This window comes from Euphorbia lathyris, chromosome 1 (genome assembly GCF_963576675.1).
Source record: "Euphorbia lathyris chromosome 1, ddEupLath1.1, whole genome shotgun sequence".
NCBI classification, from domain to species: domain Eukaryota; kingdom Viridiplantae; phylum Streptophyta; class Magnoliopsida; order Malpighiales; family Euphorbiaceae; genus Euphorbia; species Euphorbia lathyris.
In genome coordinates, this window is record NC_088910.1 from 28,184,410 (window position 1) to 28,203,478 (window position 19,069).

Below are 19,069 nucleotides of genomic sequence, written 5' to 3' on the forward strand. Positions count from 1 at the left end.
AGACATATTTATAGACATAAAACCGCCTCCTTAAGCTGAATCCCTGTTTAACTCCTAATAGAATTTATGTTGAATAAATATAAGTAAAATAATAATAGGATTCTGCAGAATCATTACACCAACCTCAAGCTGATGCAAGAGTGAACAGTCAGCTTGTCTTGTAATAATTGAAAGCGTGTGCAAACATCTGCATTTGATCTATCGTGGAAATATAAAGCATAACCAATGCATTGGAACGTCTTTATCCCGAATAAAATAAAAATCGATCACTAAATGTTTACTTTGATTATGAAAACCCGGATTAGCTATCAAGTATACGACCCTGAGATTTGTCACCCCAAAGGATGGTTGGCAGAACCAATGGTCCGATACTCACTTCGAACACAGTATGATGCAATAGTCCGATACTCAGCTTCCATCGAAGATCTTGAAATTGTTCGTTGTTTCTTAGATGACTATGATAACACAAAAGAACCAAGAAATACCACATAGCCACAAAGGTATGAGTAGATTTTCGGTCATGTTACAATCTCCCCAATTCACATCAGAAAAAAAAATGCAACTCATCCACTTCCCCTTTTCGCAGAAGAATTCCAGTTAATTTGGGAATATCTAGATCATAAGTATAAATTAGAGGATCCGGATGCTAAGAAATTCTTAATCAGATAATTTCTGAATTTTACTATGATAGATTCCATGAGATTCATGTTAAATATATGACAATTGTAAATCTTTCTAAGTGGTTGTAATTATAGAAAAATTGTCACATCGTTTTGATGGAAAGACTTCAAAAATTATCTTAAGAATAAGTGAAAAAAAATGACTGTTGAGGAACTTATTGTTAAACTCCGAATCGAGGATGACAATAGAGGCACATAGAAGAAAATCTCCAATGTGACTGGTCTCTCTATGGCTAAAGCAAATATGGTGGAGTTAAAACTCAAAGAGAGGCAAACAACCTCAATATTGGTCCAAATTGGGTCCTAAAGGTGGCATTTCCAATAAGCCAAAATTCAACTAAAAAGATGAGCCACAAGTCATCTAATCGGAGGCTTCCAAGAAGGCTCAAGCCAAGCCAAACGATCTCTACGAAACCATTACACAAGACGTATCAAGCATCGATATGTGTTCTATGGTCTCAGAAGTCAATATGGTTGATTTCATCCCAACGGAGTGGTGCTGGATATTGGTGCCAAGGAGTCCTTTGTTGAACTAACTCAAAAGACTGGAATTTATGGCGAATTCACCCAACTCTATCATAAGAGAACGGGAACTGTCATTCTGAAGATGACTTCTAGAAAAGAAGTGAAACAACAAAATGTCTTATATTTGCTCTACATTTGGAAGAACCTAGATTCCGGAAGCCTTCTTAGTACCACATTTAGACTTGGTGATTTTGTTAAAAAACAAAATTTGATTCAATAGTAAATGTGGTACTAAACAACTTTAATTCTTGAAGTTTTTCATTTTGAGGTCGCTAACAGTCATTTTTATAGTGTCAAACTTGTTCAGCTGCCAGATTGACATTTCGTGAAGACATATTCCTTTTCTAGATAAATTTTTTTAGGTACCAATTTGATATTTTATGAAAGCACGTAGGTCTTTTTTGGACATTACCCTATTCAGAATAAAAAAAACCGTTTTAATAATTTTATTTTGTTCGCTAAGTTGAGCAATAATCTTGCTTCACTTCTGTGTAGTCCTTGTAACTTTAATAGTTGTTTCTTTGTTCGATATGTGGTCCTATTCCTATGATTATTTCTACACACAGCTTGAGTTTGCATACGTCTCTAATGTATCTTGGTAGACAATAGCTAATTACGGCTAAATCTATATTAACGGAACTGATATTATCATATACTTTCAGTTCATCAAATGGGTTAAGCAAATTTAGTAATTTCAATTGATTTCTTGTACTTTTATATTCATTCATGAAGTTTTTAAGTTTCTTTTTTAATTATTGTACTCATATTTTTGTTGTTTTATTGTATTACTAATTGTTAACACTTTTTTCATTTTCATCTTTATAAATCTCCACTAACTTAAGCATCAAAATACATGTACGGGTTCTGACCCTCTTTTAATCTTTTCTCTGTCTTATTTCTAGCCTCATCTCAACAAACGAACCGCATAAAAATTCTCCTAAACTTTTACCCGCATCAACTATGACATACTAATACAAGTTTAAGGGAATTTATATTCTCAAATCTGAAACCAGCTACATTACACAATTCTTTATGAGTAAAGTTGTGATAATCTCTTCTCCTTATTATATTATATGTGTACTTTTGATGGCATTATTAATAAGGATTAGGAGATCCATATATAAAATTAAGAATATCAAGGAGAGATATTGGGGGCATTATTTAAGTGGCATCCCAAGAATGTGGACAATGTTTTTGGAGTAAAATATGCCGTTCATAAAGATTGAGAGAGGATTAGCTTAGCTGTTTCATATCTTTGCTTTGGCACTTTGCAAAATACTACTAATTAGTGTATATTATAATTTATAAGTAGTGGTTAGTGAATGATTTTGTTTTAATCAATTTCCTAAATCCATCCACGTAATATTCTTGTTAGCCAAACTATGATTCTTCAGATTCGGCTTCATCACTTATTTTGAGAAAACAATGAGATGAAGATGCTTCATTGTATCAATTATAAACTATTATAATGGATTAGGATGCAAATATTACTATTTTTTTCTAACATCCTCGTAAGGGATAATTTAAATTAAGCTGAATATATCTTTGTTTTCCCATGGTGTCTTCCACTAAATATTTTAGAGAGAATTACTAAACTAGTCTCTTTTAAGGGTTAGTTTACATTTCTAACTCCTTTTAAAAAAAATTACAAAACAAACATATTTCAACAAATTCTTCCAACTTTGCCCTCGTCATTAATGAATAAACTTCATCTCTCTAACACTCCACTCTCTCTAACCTAACACCCCGCTCTCCCTCTCTCTCTAACTTACCGGCGTTTCATTGCGCGAATCCGACGATTTCCTCTGGAGAATCTCTCTAACTTCGAGTGGACGTGGCGAGAACGCGAAGCTCAGAGAACGAATCTGATTCAGAAGGAAGGACGAAAAACAGGGTAAATACCTTGATTTTACTTATGGGTTCTTGTATTATATGTACATTTGCTGGGTTTGAGAATGAATCTTTCGTTTTGCTTACTTCTTCTGGTGTTAGGGTTCATTTGGGTTTGCCGTTGCCGATATCAACGTGATATCGACAAACCCTCCATTCTTTGATCTTCTATTTTCGTGCATATATTTGTCGATATCAATCGATATCCTATCTGCAATTGGTAAGTGTTTGGTCAATATGTGTCGATATCACATAGATATCGACAACCTAACACTACAAGAAAATAACAGCTTACCAACGACAACATGTTGTTGATAAATGTCTGATTTTCGTTGGCAATCTCTATTACCAACGACATACCAACGAAATGTATGTCGAAGCCAAATTGGTTCATGGTAAAATATATCCCAATGACAAAATCCATGTCGTTGGCATTTGCAACGCTCCGATCGTTGGCAACTTCTTGGTGAACACCCAATAGAAATCATAGTACTCGTTAATAGCGACCAACGGTGTCGTTGTTAAGTTGTTGGTAATTGTAATGTCGTTGGTAAGTCATTGGCATATCCCACACTAAATTTGGTGCCAAATTTATTGGCGCGAAAAACAACATGAACAATGTCGTTGGAGTGTGGTTGGTAAAGTAAAAGTCGTTGGTATGTTGTCGGTGATTCCCACACTAAATTTGGTATCAAATCTATTGGCGCAGAAAACAACGTCAATGATATTGTTGGTATGTCATCGTAAAAATATATGTCGTGGGTAAGTCATTGGTAATTAAGTCGTTGGTATGTTATTGCTAATATATACCGTTGGTAGATCGTTGGTAATTATGTCGTTGGTATATTGTTACTAACATATATCGTTGGTATGTCCTTGATAATTAAGTCGTTGGTATATTGTTGCTAACATGTATAGTTGGTAAGCTGTTGGTATTATGTCGTCACTAAATTTATTATTAATAAATATTATATTGCATTATAGATATAATACCAAGATGAATTTTATATTCTAATTATTTTCAAACAATATTATAAGTGATAGATAATAAAATAACACAAGCAAAAAAATACAAAACATAATAATTATATTTATCAAAATAAACTTGATATAAAGGATTGTTAAAAGTTTTACATTAAGTAAGCAAACATTACAATATATCCCAAACATAAGTTTTATAAATCAGTTACGTAAGTATGGGTAAGACCAACATTACCATATATCCCAAACATAAGTTTCATAAATGAGTTAGTTTGGAACTTTCAAAATCACAATCCTAAGGCCCCAAAAGGACAAACAACTAGTTAAATATGGATAAGCAAAAAAAAAAACGATAAGAAATAGTAGGTTACTTAGATTGAGGATATCACATAGATATCGACAACCTAATTGTCGATATCTCATAGATATCATAGATATCGACAATTAGGTTGTCGATATCACATAGATATCGACAACCTAATTGTCGATATCTCTCTTATTTTAGCCTATCTTAGCTCATTTTAGCTTAACTTCTTTATTAGCTTACTTGTATGTTAGCTTATGATATATCTGCAATAAATTTCAGCATGATCATTGACAAAAGAGGAAGAGAGATGAGCATGTCTCTTCTTCCAAGAAAGCCAATGAGGGTTCAGAATATAAGTATAACCTCGGTCGATATATGTCGATATCAAATACAATATCGACATATAACTTCGGTCGATATATGTTGATATCAAATGCAATATTGACATATATCGGCCAATATCGATACGATGCAATCTCATCATATTTGTCGATATTGATCAGAAATCGATAGATATTGACACTGTCAGGAAAAAATCTGAAACCGATGTTCCAACCAAAATGCATTTTCAGATAACAATGTCACTGTTTTTGGGGTTCGCACGACTAGGAAAAACATGAAATATGAAGAGAAACAATATACATTGGTTGTAGAGAAACAAAATGCTAGATCTTAACGATTAATGGACTAAGCTTGAAATCTTTTCAATGAAACTAAAAACCAATGAAAAACTTATATGATTGTAGAAATCTTGTTGTATGAACTGTGGGCTTGATTGATTGTTATAGTATTTGTATTCGTTCTGTAGATTGTTTTGTTCTTTAAGAGAGAGAGCGCGTGAGAGAGAGAGAGAGAGGGGAAAAGACACAAAGTTATGTTTAGGAAGAAGACGATGACAAAGTTGGAAGTTGTCTGTTAAAATATGTTAGTTTTGGAATTTTTTTTGAAAGGAAATAAAAATGTAAAGTAATCCCCTAAAAGTGGCTAGTTTAGTAATTCTCCCAATATTTTAATTATGTACCATTTTCTTCTTGAGAATTTGAATTTGAATTAAATAAGCTAATCTGATACCTTAACTAATCGAATGATACAAATTTTTTTTTTTTTGGTAAGGCAGAGGGCATAAATCCCGAAGAACATAGGAAAAGTGGAAGAAAAGAAAACAAGCTACACCAGAACGGCTGAGAGCAAAATCCATTTAATCGGTAAAAAAGATTTTTCAAAAGTTTATAATAGATACATTAAACTCATGATGATCCAAAGAAGTAGTCCTTGTGAAATTTGTCAACTGATTCCTTCTCTATAATAGTGGACAAAAGATACAATTCAATCTCAATCTCGCAACTCACAACTCGTAACACTGGCTAATAAGTTAATAACATAATACAATTATTAATACAAGAGAAATCATGCTTATATGCCGTACGCTTCCTTATAATTAAATAAAGACCATTCAATTTGTGTATTTAGAATTCGTTTACATATATCAAATTAGACCCCAATAGAGATGCATAACACATAACAAAATCAAAGAATCAATTCCCTCAACTTTTTCTCTCTTTATTTGTTTCTTTCTCCTTTTTCCAGCCAACTATGAACTATCTAGTTTATATTTTTGGAGGAAATTGAGAAAGGACCAAATTTGTTAGCGATATTTTAGTAATATATTAATTTTCAATTTTGAATGTGTGTGAAATTTAGGTGCGGACGGACGTACTATAGAAGTTAATTTTCAAAATGTAATTAATGTTTTTAGAAACTAAATGAATTTATGCACCTGAAACTTGAATTCTAAAAACGAAGCGACTGAGTGAAATATTCAACGACAAAAAAAAAAGCTCAACGAGCTTAACAAAATTTCTACGGAAATGAAAATCAACACCAAGGATTTCTTTTAGTTTTTCTTCTTCTTATTGATTTATTTATAAAAATTCTTGATTATAGGTAATAGGAAATATGCAGGAAATTACACGTATTCTGAAAGAATTTATATATGCGGAATATAAAATCATAAAGGAATAAACTGTAGAATGAGTACAGAATCGAATGACGAACTAATCAGTGAGTAGGTATAAATCAGATACAGGAAGTCGTTGATGTACAACTTTAAAAACAGCCTAGAGTGAGGACCAATCGTAAAGAATGGACTGGAATGGGAATCAATATTTTAGAGGAGTCTGAATAAAATTCACCACTTAGCAAATAACAATTTTCAGCAAACTAATATTCAACAGAAACTGAGTTTTGGGGGTTAAAATCGAGCTAAAACATGATGTAAATGATCGTTAACGAGGTTGGAATCCAAAGATTGGATATCAGGTGAGATTTTGGGATGATGTTTGGTTGCAAAGAGGGCTTGGCATGGCCGGAATAAATTTTGAAAGTAGCGTGATTGGAGATGTTCCGTGACAAGAATTTATTTGGAAACAATTGAAATTGTGATTCTAGGTTGAAACAGTCGATTTGAATTCATGGAAAGCCTGGAAATAATTATTGGAAATGGTTTGTAAACAGATGACAATGAAAATGAAAATTTTAAGTGTTTCAGTTTATCAATTCGAGCTTAAAACTAAATGAGGACACTACAAGAAAATTGATTTTTGGCCGGAATACTTTCATTTACAGTAACAATATGTTGTCATTGTAGTAAATGCTTTCATTTACTACAATAACATGTAGTTGTTGCCATGGAGATCTTTAAAAAGGGCGGCCCGGTCGCATTACGTGTCCCCGCTGAGCGAGGGTCCGGGGAGGGGTCCCACCATGGAGATCTTTATTTAAAGAAAAAAAGGTATTGTTGACAAAGTTGTTCCCTTTTTTCCATAAAGATAAAAAATTTACAACAACAATTTTGGTAACGACACGAAAGCTTCGATCCGAAACGAAGGTTCGATTTTGGCAAAAAAAATAGAACTTTGAAACTGAACATAACGATTTTGAGCGAGTATGAAATGTAGGAGATAATTTGGAAAAAGTTAACTAAAAACTGGAGATTGATATCAAAGGTTGGACAATGAAGAAAGAACGTTTAGAAACAAAAATTAATAGCTAGAAGCAGAATTTCGAGAATCATCAAAAATGGAGTTTTCAAAGCTTTCGGAGCTGAATTCGAAAATTAGGAATTGACGCTAATGAACTGGAAATTAATATTGAAGGTTCGAATAGAGAAACTGAAACTCAAGGAATGATTTGATGACTTCGATTATTGATTCAGTCTCTTTTTTGTGGGCAAGTTCGGACAATATGGTATCCTGTAGAACAAGCAATGGAATCCTGATTGTTAGGGCGTTTGTTTTCTTTTCTTGCCTCCTTCAATTCCACTCTAATAGCTACCACCTCCGATGCATGTTCGACTCTGAGGATGTTCATTGATTATTGGGCCAAACACACGTTATATAGGAATTGTTTGATGATTTCATCTATAAACTTCCTTTGTTCTAAATCCAAAGAGGCCAAACATGCCTCCATTTGTTTGATCGAATTTCGGTGTAACCTGGAGAGATTCTAGCGGTTGTCATAGGCATCTAGAAGGGCTCTAATCCTTGATGGTTGAGTTAACGACGAAAAAATGTTAGAGGATGTTGGAATCACAATGCTATTTAACTGAGTTATGACGTTAATCTTTTAGATTTACGTTCACTGCACCAATTTGATGTATACAATCTGAGTTGAGATTGATGGGTCCCTTCAGATACTTGAAATAAGATAAAAAAAATATCAACAAGCGGTCGGGACCGACGACCTTGGTCTGATGCTTAAGTTAGTGAAAAAAATGGTACCGAAAAGTATAAGATTTAAGTGAGGAAAGAAAACGAATTGAATATCTTTTAATTTTAATGTACTATGTTAAATTGTGTCATATATCAATTAGGATTTGGCCCGTAGGAGAAGAGTTGGTCGGTGGAACCATATGAACCACAAGTACATGGAAAACAAAGCATTAGGTACATATCATATTAGAATAATTTAATTTGTGTTTGAATCTCATAATGCATAAGCATTTATTCTAAATAAAATAACATAAACTGTGAGTTATTTGTACATATACCAATTGCTCCTGCTTGTAAGTACATATAGAACATGACTGTGAGTTATAATATTTTGTTGTGTTATATATGTGGATGACAGTGATAGACATTGATTAATATAAAGATTTTTGTAAATAGGCATCTTTTTATTAATTAATGCATGAGAATAGGCTTCAGAAATGAAGATATATATAATTAATATCGTGCTGGTTTTGAGTTTGACCACCTTGCCCATAACAAACAAACAAGTAAGGACCCATATTTCTCATGTCCTTCATATTAATTGTGTGGTTGGTATCAAATCACATTATACAATTTGAACCACTGATTTTTGACCCAATATGTTTGTGTCAAATCAGAAAAACACTCGTGCAAATATCTTCTTTCAGGTTTTAAAGACCTTGTACACTTGCATGCACAATATACCAATAACAAAAGAATTACAAGATTTTTTGGTGCCAAAAGTTTACAAGTAATAGCCCAATAAATTTTTAAATAATAACTATAATTAACTCAAAATCACAACTTATCAAGGTCCAGTTTTAACAACCATGCATCTCATATACAACCATAAAATATGCATATTGAATTTCATCACTTGTTAAGATTCATAGTCTTCTATTCAATTTATATATATAGTACTATAATCTTGAAGCCAAAATTTGTAGGAAGCTGCATATTTCTACGAGTAGAAGTTCAAGAAACAGCAATAAATATCAATTTCGGTAGTATACAGAAAGTTGAAACCAAATTATCAAAGAGATTACAATAAAATGGCGCAGAGATTATTACTTTATGTAGGCATTGAAGCTAAAATAATGCATATCTACATGGATGCAGCCAAACAAGAACATATAAACATGTGATCAAGAAGTTGATGCATCTATTAAGCCTTTCTTTTTCAATTCGGGACATCAAAGCTCATTGATTAACGATAATGAATTACCTACCACCTTTTTAACTAGTAGAAGGAACATCAAACTCTATTAAAAGTATGATGAGGCGTATTTCACATTACAATAACAAGTATCATTTTCCTATAGTAATACCAAAACATATAAGAATCTCATTTAGAATTGTATGATCACATGCAAATCGTGTGTTTTTAACCTAATTCATCCCGTTAATGAAGGCTCAATGTGTATGGTTGTAATTCATCAAAAGCTCAATGTATCAAATTGAAATAATAGAGATTTAATAATAATAATAAATCAAGGAATTGAAGATAGTTTTGTTTCCTATTCAACACAACACATGCAGATTGACATGAATAACAGATATAACATTAGAAAAAGAAAAGCTTGTCTGTATAAATTAAGATAAGCATACAAATCTCAATAATGTACTCATGCAGCACGTGGAGATGAGATGACCCTCTTCAACAAACACCCTTAATTTGAAGAAATTAGTTAAGGTCATAAGAGTAGAGAAATGGGAGACATAAAAAAAAAAGATTAGCATACCAATCAAGTATGTGTAAAAGAGATTGCAATCGAGCTTCAAATATTCTTCCTACACTAAATCCACCCAATAATAATATAATTAAACTTGTATGTCCAAAGATGTTTTGAGTACAACGCATACAACTTTTGGACCATAACCATCAAACACACCAGAAATTCTATTATGATTTGGGTTCATTAAACCTTACCAATGAAAATGTGATGATCTCGGTTCATTGCATCTCATTTTTCATTGATCGGGTTCATTGCACTCGGTTTACTATAGAATTTCTTCAAACACGCATACGTATGCATGTGTATAGGATTCAGCGGCTTGCATATTTAACTTTTCTGAACACTGCTGGATAAGTCAAGCCAATGCAAGCAAAAGAATCTTCTTATCATTATTTCAAGCTTGACTTATTGGATACAGAAAAAGGCTTTGCAATAGTTATTGTTTCATTAATGGAAATCCTTCTATTTTTATCAGTTTTACTTTGTCTATGCAGAAAATGTCATTATAGTTAAAGCTTAATGTAGTATACTCTTATAGATAACAAAAAGACTTCAGAAAATGAGAAATATATGAGAAGTAAATGTTTTCATATTATGTACTTGGAACTTCTCCTATAGTTTTACTACTGATAATAATGATCTAGCAACAAATAAATCAATGATCTTCATTTTTATGTCTATTATTTTTGTAAGTTTAGTTTCAAGTCTCCCAAAAGAATACTTTTAGGGTTTTTTGTTCCAACCAAAAAGTTATAATAATATGAAAATATCTTTCAAGTAGATGCATCACACTATGATCAAGACACACAATAAAATACTTCAATTCAATCAAGTATAGCCAAATCACCCATCTTTTTAAACTTATGCACATTATCTCAAACAAACAACTCAGACATATTTGATATTTCACCCAAGTGAGCAGAACCAACTATTAAACAAGAAATTCTATAATCTTACTCTTAGAGCAATACACCTGACCAATCAATGGGTGTCACATGTACACATTTATTTCTTAACACCAATTATTTACTGTGAAGAGATATTCATCCCTCTTTTGATTGGTTGTACGTATTACTCCAAGAGTATGGTACATGGAAGCCAATTAAGTTTTTAAATCAGAAGTTAGAATTCTACAATGCAAGAAGGAAGTAGTCCTAGGCAATCACGAAGGTTGTTATTTGAATAAAACATTACTGAATCAAGGAACTAGTGGATTTAACCTCTGTTGCAACTCAGATAAATTTAAGCAAGCCGGATCTTTCACCTGCATGTGAAGTAAAACTAATTAAGTTTATATCCAACTTAATTACTGAATTTATAGAGTTTAAGTAAGCAGCCAAAAACATAAAAATTATAAAAACCTAAATTAACCTAGTAATTAATAAAAACTGATCACTCATACCTCAGCCTTGACTGTATGAAATAGCCTCTCATTTATTGTGGTGGAAACACAATTAACTACAGAAACTCCATTTTGAAGCAATATACGCAGTACTCTTGATAGGGTAAAACTTCGCTGGTCCTTTAAACCACTGCTGAACACAACCTCAACGCCATCCAAACAAGGCCTGATAATAACTGCCGAAGTTGGGGAAGATTCGTTGCTTGAACTTCCCATTTGTGAGGGAATAGATCTCAAATCAGTTTGCTGCTCTAGTTCATCCTTCCGAGCATTGAGTTCGCTAATCCTCTTTCGTAGATGCTTTATATAATTTGCAGCCTCGTGCATATGGTCAGACATGGAACGCCTTCCCTGAATCAAATCCATCAACATAATCCCTAATTGTTCCATAATCAAATTAATCAAACTTCAAAACGCTGTTTTCACCGAGGAATTTATACAAACGCCTTCAGCGCACTTATATAGACTACCAATATTCTCAAAAAAAAATGTTAAGATTTTACAAGTGATTAAATAGGAATTGGAAATTAATTGATCACCTTGATGTATTCAAGTGGAAGTAGAGATCGAAGGGATGCATGAAGAGTGGCCATTTCTTGTCTCCTTTTTCGCTCAATGTCTCTATGCAATAATTTCCTTTTATCATTATCATTACTGTTCTCGCCATTGTGCGCAGATCGCCGCCGACTTTTTCCAATATTACTGTCGCTGCCACGATAGAGTTGATTACGATGATTATGACGATCGAGAAGCAGATCTCGAGGGATATTTTGCTGTTGATTAGGATTTGAGGAAATCTGAAAGCACAGCTCACTGCCTTGTTGGAAAGGGAACATAGTTCCTTCAAATTCAGAGTTGAATAGCTGAAAATTGAGCAATACAAGTGGAGATTAAAGAAGAAGATACGTTTGTTAGGGTATGAGATCTTCCATGGACCTCCAATAATGGCTAATAAGATTCCCTGAAATTGATTTAATTTTATTAATCTGCATTATAAACGAGCTTACGGAACCGGGCATATTCTATAATATAAAAAAGCTTTCTCTTTTACACACTGTACAACTGTTTGCATTCACATTTAGGTTTTTTTTTTTATAACACATTCACATTTAGGATTAATACTGGACTCTATGTATATTTACGGAAAAAAAAAAAAATTTGACTTATAATTTTCATTTTCATGGCTTTGGGTTCCCTTTTACTACTTTCTCCCCATTAACCCCTAACTCCCAAACAAAAGGCTTAATTTATAAAGTGTTTCGTTAATTCATTGAATTTGTACAAAATTCTTTATTAGCCACCTTAATTTTTGTTAAACGACTTATTGACATCTTGAACATACAAAGTGATATACATTTTAATTTGTTCAAATCCAATTTTGTTCCGCCACCTAGATTTAGGGAGTTAATTATATCAGTTTAAACAAATTTAGTAGGCTAACGAGATACTCTGTAAGTTCAAAAGAGCAATACAGGGGTGGAGAGACACATGGAAGGGCCCGAGTGAGCCCGGGCCCTCCGACCGTCGGAACCACTCTGACCAGGGATGGTTCCGGCCCGCTCGTCTCCACAAACTTTGATTAAGCGGTGCTAAATTAGTAATTTGATTAAACTGTGATGAGATATTTGATAAATTGGGGATGTGACCTAGAATTTTGGTTGGGTATTTGATAAATTGAGGATATAAATTAGAGATTATTATATGATTAAGACAAAATTAACTTATTGAGTTTGTATTTAATTAAGGTTCGGAGTAGGACCGTCTTAAACATTTTTGGGACCCTGTGCTAAATGAAAAAAATTAGGTCATATTCATTAAAAAAATTAATACTTTCATATGATAATAATGTTTCTACAAAATGAAATACTAAAATACTTTTAACTTGATTTTTAAAATAATAAATATAATAAAAATAATTAAATTAGATATTGTATAATCATAATAATAAATTGAGACCCTTAAAGACTCTTAGGGCGTTAATTTTCTGGATAAGTTAACATTCACTTAATTTTTTATATAATAATTAATAATAATAATTTATTTAGATTTGTATAATAAAAAAAATTGGGTCCTCTTAAATTTGGGGCCATGTGTTGTGTAAGAACACTCATTGTACACCATTCTCCTACTCCCCTGGTTCGGAGTGGTTAATTAAGTCACTGAGTTTGTATTTAATTACAAAATTCAACTAGATTAATATATGATAGATGATAAATTTCCCAAAGTTTGTTAAAAACGATTCAATCCTACTTTTATAGTCCAAATCTAACTTAATTTTAAAAAGTTCTACATTGATATGTAAAAACTGGTTCTGAACGACTCAGATGATAACACGTATATATTTGGAAATTTTTTTGAGTAAGTTCGATTTAGAAAAGAAAATTACGCACATAAATGTAATATCCGCCCCAATAAACCAATCATGTATTGCCCAATTTGGACCAAGTTCAATAGACTTCAAATGTATTAAGCCAAAAGAAAGATCACTAAAGTCTATTTGCTTGGGTTTATGTTTGTAATGCAATTTAATCGTAAGTACGTAAGATAATGAGAAATAATAGAAATAGAAAAAAAAAACACAACATAAAAGAAATCACAAAAACCCAAAAATAAGCAAACAAAAATAACAATAAAAGTACAAAAAAAATGGAATAAGGATAAAAATGGAGAAAATAGAGAAAAAAGAACAAAAATAATGAAAAAAAGGAAATACATAAAAGAAAAACAGAAGCAAAAATTCTCTTTTTTTTCATTTTTTCTGTTTTTCCTTTTTTTCTCGTTTTCCATTTTTTGGTTTTTCATTTTTATATATTTTAAATATTTTTTCTGTTTTTCAAGTGTTTTTCTCCTTTTTCCAATTTTCATTTTCTGGTTGTGTGTTTTTGGCCCTGTTTGGTAAAGAGCGTTTTGGGATAAAAAGAGCGGTTTTGACCAACTTTAGAGGTTTGACCACTGAAACCGCTAATTGGAGTGTTTGGTGGAGAGAGGTTTGAGAGAGAGTTTTAGGATGAAAACGCTAATTTAGAAAAAGCTCTTAAAATGAGCTTTTTCAATTAGCGTTTTGCAATATTAAAATTAATGGACTTCTTTAACCCTAATAGATAGACTCCATCTTCTCCTGCGCCAAAATTAATGCCCTTATTCGTCTTTTTGCACAAACCGCTATTATCAATCAGCTAATTTTTACCAAACAGGTCTACACAAACAGCTAATCAAATCGGCCAGTCAAATCAGCTAATGTAATCAGCTAACAGCTAATTTTCAAACAGGGCCTTTATCTGCTTTTCATTTTTTTGGTTTTTTCATTTTAATTTTTTTTTGGATTTTTTTATTGATTAATAACAACGATTAATAGCCCCTCCGCTAGCAGAAGCTATGAATCTACAAAAGGCTCTTTTACTGATTCAAGAGCACAACTGGCCTCGGGTTCTAATTGAAATAAATGCAGAAGAGGTGGTGTTGGCTGTTCGTAATATGGTGCCACTGTAGGAGGCTCCTTTCTGTCCTACATTTTTTTATTGCACGAGCTAGCCTGCTAATTCAGTCGTTTTATCTATTATTTTTTTCCAAAAGGTCAACCAACCAAGTTGTTCACTCTTTAGCAAGTGACGTCTTGTCTTTAGTTACGCCTAGTTTTTGGTATAATGAGTCTGATTCCGTTCGTGCTCTTTTGACACTTCATGTAATGGCTATTCATTTATAAAATTTTAAGCAAATTTTCTTTAAAAAAACAATGATTGATATAATAAAATTACAGGAGCTATTTGTAATAGCAATTTATGCCTCTTTTATAATGCCGGTTACATAAATTTTAAAAAGAAACATTAAATAATAAAGTATTTATGATTCTATTGTAATAAAAATATATAATTCGACTGATGGAAATTGGCAAAAAGCATAATTAGGCGATCTTTTATTTTTTGGTTCATTAAATCCTTGATCTTTTATTTGGACACATTAAGTCTATGATCATTTATTTTTGGTCTCATTAAGCCTCTGATGACCAAATTAGTAAGTTTTGAATATCTAATTCAGCTAAAAATACGTTATTAACTTCATCTGTATTTGAAATTATTAAAAAAAGGGTTAATATACATATTTGCCCTTATGTTTTCTCGGAAAAACAGATTTGCCCTTAAATCAAATAAACCCACAAAACTATCCCTGAATTTTTCATAAACCTGCAATTATACCCTAATATGACGGAACTGCTAAACGACGATGACATCAAAGCTTCTTATCTCCAGAAAAACTTCAGAAAAGAACAACCAATCACAAACAGAAAAAAATATGCACATTCAATTTCGATTAAAAGCAAGTTAGAAGAACAGATTGGTCAAAATTTATTTTCATAAAAGCTCAATCAACCTAATAAAATGGCGTCTAAACCTCCTAATTAATCCAAAAGCAATAGCAATAGAAAACAATAAGAAACCAAATGAATTTTGATTGTCGTCATCCAATTTTTTTGGAGACAAGAAGGTTTGATGTCATCGCCGTTTAGCAGCTCCGTCAGATTAGGGTATAATTGCAGGTTTATGGAAAATTCAGGGATAGTTTTGTGGGTTTATTTGATTTAGGGGTAAATCTGTTTTTCCGCGAAAACACATGGGCAAATATGTGTATTAACCCTTAAAAAAATATGTTTTACAGTTTGAATTAACGTTTTTACAGTTTTCCTATAGCCACATTACACATCCAAAACTGCTTTCAAACAGTGAAAAAATACAAATTTCAAATGCAGGTGTAATGAATAACAGTCTGTTAACCGAATTTTATGTTCAAAATTATTTTTTGGTCATCAAGGACTTAATGAGACCAAAAATAAATAATCAAGGGGCTAATGTATCTAAATAAAAAATCAAGGGCTTAATAAACCAAAATATAAAAGATCAGGAGCCTAATAATACTTTTTGCCATGGAAATTCCATTACAACATTACTACATGGATCTTAAAATTAATATGTATAAATAAAAAGAAAGTTTAATACACTAGGGGTCCCCAAAATTTGGCTCAAAAAGCATATTTACCCTGTAACATATAGAGTGTTTTGTTAACTTCTTGGACTTATACAAAGTGATATATTGACATTTTAATTGGTTGGAAAAGTACAAAAATAAATTTTATGGTTTGATCAATTAATAAAAGCAGTTCTTATGATTTAAAAGTTTGCAAACAATGGTCTGTAATTTGTGAGTTTTGCTATTAAATGATATATGGGCCAAATTTTTAGTCAAACAAAGACTTGTGGTTTGGTTAATTTTCAAAATTAGACTTTATATTTTGGTTAATTGGCAAACTTAGTCTTTTGAATTGCTCCAAAATGGATCCCTTTTGGGATAAATAAACACATCAATAATTTTTGAACAAATGACCAAATTTGTAAATTGCAAAAAGCACATACTAATGTTTGCAAGTTTTTAAACCATTAGGCCTGTTTTTGCAAATCGGCCAAACCAGAAGGATTAATTTTTATACCTTTCCTAATTTGCTTAAAGTAGTATATTGACCCCCTTTAACTTGCTTACATGAATTTATTGACCCAATGAACTTACTCAAAAGCGATAATACAATTCAATTTGTCTAAATCCAAATTTTGTACCACCATTTGAATTTATGGAGTTAATCATGTCACCTTAACCAATTTTAGAGAGCTAACGAAAAACTTTATAAATTTAGGGAGCCCACTACTTCTTGGACCAAGTTCAAATGACTCTTAATGTATTCAGCCAAAAAAGAAAGGTCACGTATATGTTAGAATCTATTTGGTATGCGGTTTGTGATGCAATCTAATGTAATTATGTAATATATCAAGTTCTAATTTAATGAAATTTAATAATAGTTTAATTACTGTATTCGGTTAACAAATTTATCATAAAAATTTATTTGAGCACTTTTCCTCTCCCGGGCAGTAAGGCCTCTGATAAGTACTTTTTTCACCCTTGACTCTTAGTACCTTTCTTTTCACCTTTACGGGAAAGTCGAAATATTAAGTTATCGATCTCCTATAGCTTGGTCTTATCTTGAAGGCTAAATAGCTACCCTTTCTATAGGTCTCAGATAGTTTAACGAGACTGGAAAAAAAAAATAGAGAAAAAAAATAAGAAAAACGAAAAACACAACACAACAAAAAAAATCACAAAACACGAAAATGAAAAATAGAATAAAATGAAAAAAAACCCGAGAAAAATAAAAACAAAGAGGAAAATAGAAAAAAAAACCAAATTAGGAAAAACAAAAAAAAATAGAAGAAAAATTTCTATTTTATTTTATTTTTTCTCATTTTTGTTTTTCCATTTTTCTCAATTTATATGCCTTTTATATTTTTAACATTTTCCTTGTTTTTCTTTTGTTTTTCTCATTTATCGGTTTTTCTCGTGTGTATTTCTCAATTTTGTATTTTTTGGTGTTTTGTGTGTTTTTCTCGTCTTTTCATTTTTTTGTTTTATTGATTAATGATGATAGTTAATTGAAAAAATTGTGATATTATCCCAAGGATCAAAAGGGATATTCGCCTAGAACACCACGTGTTGATCACCTGATACCGGAGTATCACGGCGTATTGAGCAAAGGGATCCGACAGGCGGATCACCAACACCTCACCACAAGAGATCCACGGGCGAACCTATGAGGTGAATCGCCATAACCGCCCAATCCGCTATTGAAACAGCTGAGCCGATCCCGCAATAAAGACCATTAATAAGCAATCAATTTCCTAACGGACATGCTTAAAGGAAACCAGTAACCGCCATTAATGGAGCATTAATGGAGACTTTCTAGTTACTAAAGGTTACAACTTCATGACTATATATAGCTAGTATCTCGAGCTATCAAGGTACACATTTACTTACCCTTTGTCAATTCAGTTTGCTCTCTTGTTCTTCTATACTGACTTTGGCATCGGAGCTTCCCCCCGTCGAACCCAACGACGCCACCACAGAGACGGAAATCTATCGAAAATTCTCCACTAGTCCTCAATTGGTGCGGTGAACGTGGATCCTTAATCAAATAAAGGGTTTTCGTTCACGTTAAAAAGATATGACGAATGGAGAACAGAACCCCTCCTCGGGGGTTGAAACACCATTGGTAACACCATCAAGCCAACCTGTAACCAGTGCTGGTCGCGCTGATTCAAGTGCTCCTACGACACAAGCTGAAGGGAGTGTGGCGCCAGACGCATTCATCGACATGTGTGCGGAAGCAATAGGAAGAGAGTTTGGACCCGAGATGGGTAATCGCCTACGGTCATTAATGATCATTCCACCGCTTTGCAGTATGGCACCCACGTCTACGGTATCTCAGTGGCCGCAGGCGACTATAGGATCGAATGCCCATAACTCTTCATTTCTCCAAGTTCACACTACAGACTCCTTGGTGACCACCGCATTACCGCTTGGTGAACGGCCAATCAATCGGGAATTATTTCCTGATAGCGCAGGAGGAAGTCAAAGGAATAACCAAACTCTCCCTGGAGGATCCGCATGCCAGGGGATAAATCTGGGCGGATCAGGTATCCCAAGCCGCCCGCGGTCGAGTCTCCTCGAGGGCGGATCAGAAGGTCGAAGGCACAAAAAGCGGAGAAAGGGGAAAAGTAGGCGGTCAAAATCACCTTCGCCCCCGAGACAGAGATCTTCCGTAGGGGCAGATCACCCCCATCTACTGGTCGTAGACAAAGCAAGAGGCCCGTAGGGATATTCGCCTAGAACACCACGTGTTGATCACCTGATACCGGAGTATCACGGCGTATTGAGAAAAGGGATCCGACAAGCGGATCACCAACACCTCACCACAAGAGATC

The 19,069-nt window shown here is 33.0% G+C and overlaps 1 protein-coding gene across 1 annotated transcript; it reads right to left on the reverse strand.

The window, feature by feature from the left end:
* Positions 1-10,738: 10,738 nt before the first annotated feature.
* LOC136225558 (transcription factor bHLH118-like) lies at positions 10,739-12,228 on the reverse strand. The gene is made up of 3 exons (XM_066013653.1): positions 11,810-12,228; positions 11,271-11,621; positions 10,739-11,132 (listed from the first exon to the last, which is right to left on the reverse strand). Exons 1-3 carry the CDS (start codon positions 12,104-12,106, stop codon positions 11,067-11,069), a joined length of 714 nt encoding a protein of 237 aa, XP_065869725.1. The 5' UTR covers positions 12,107-12,228; the 3' UTR covers positions 10,739-11,066.
* Positions 12,229-19,069: the final 6,841 nt, after the last annotated feature.

What these genes read in the sequence shown, in the direction of transcription:
- LOC136225558 (XM_066013653.1), bottom strand. Translation starts at nt 12,106, where the DNA reads ATGTTCCCTTTCCAACAAGGCAGTGAGCTGTGCTTTCAGATTTCCTCA. An exon ending in TTCCACTTGAATACATCAAG is followed by an intron (nt 11,622 to 11,809) that starts GTGATCAATTAA and finishes GATTTGATTCAG; the next exon opens with GGAAGGCGTTCCATGTCTGA. An exon ending in TTCATACAGTCAAGGCTGAG is followed by an intron (nt 11,133 to 11,270) that starts GTATGAGTGATC and finishes CTTCACATGCAG; the next exon opens with GTGAAAGATCCGGCTTGCTT.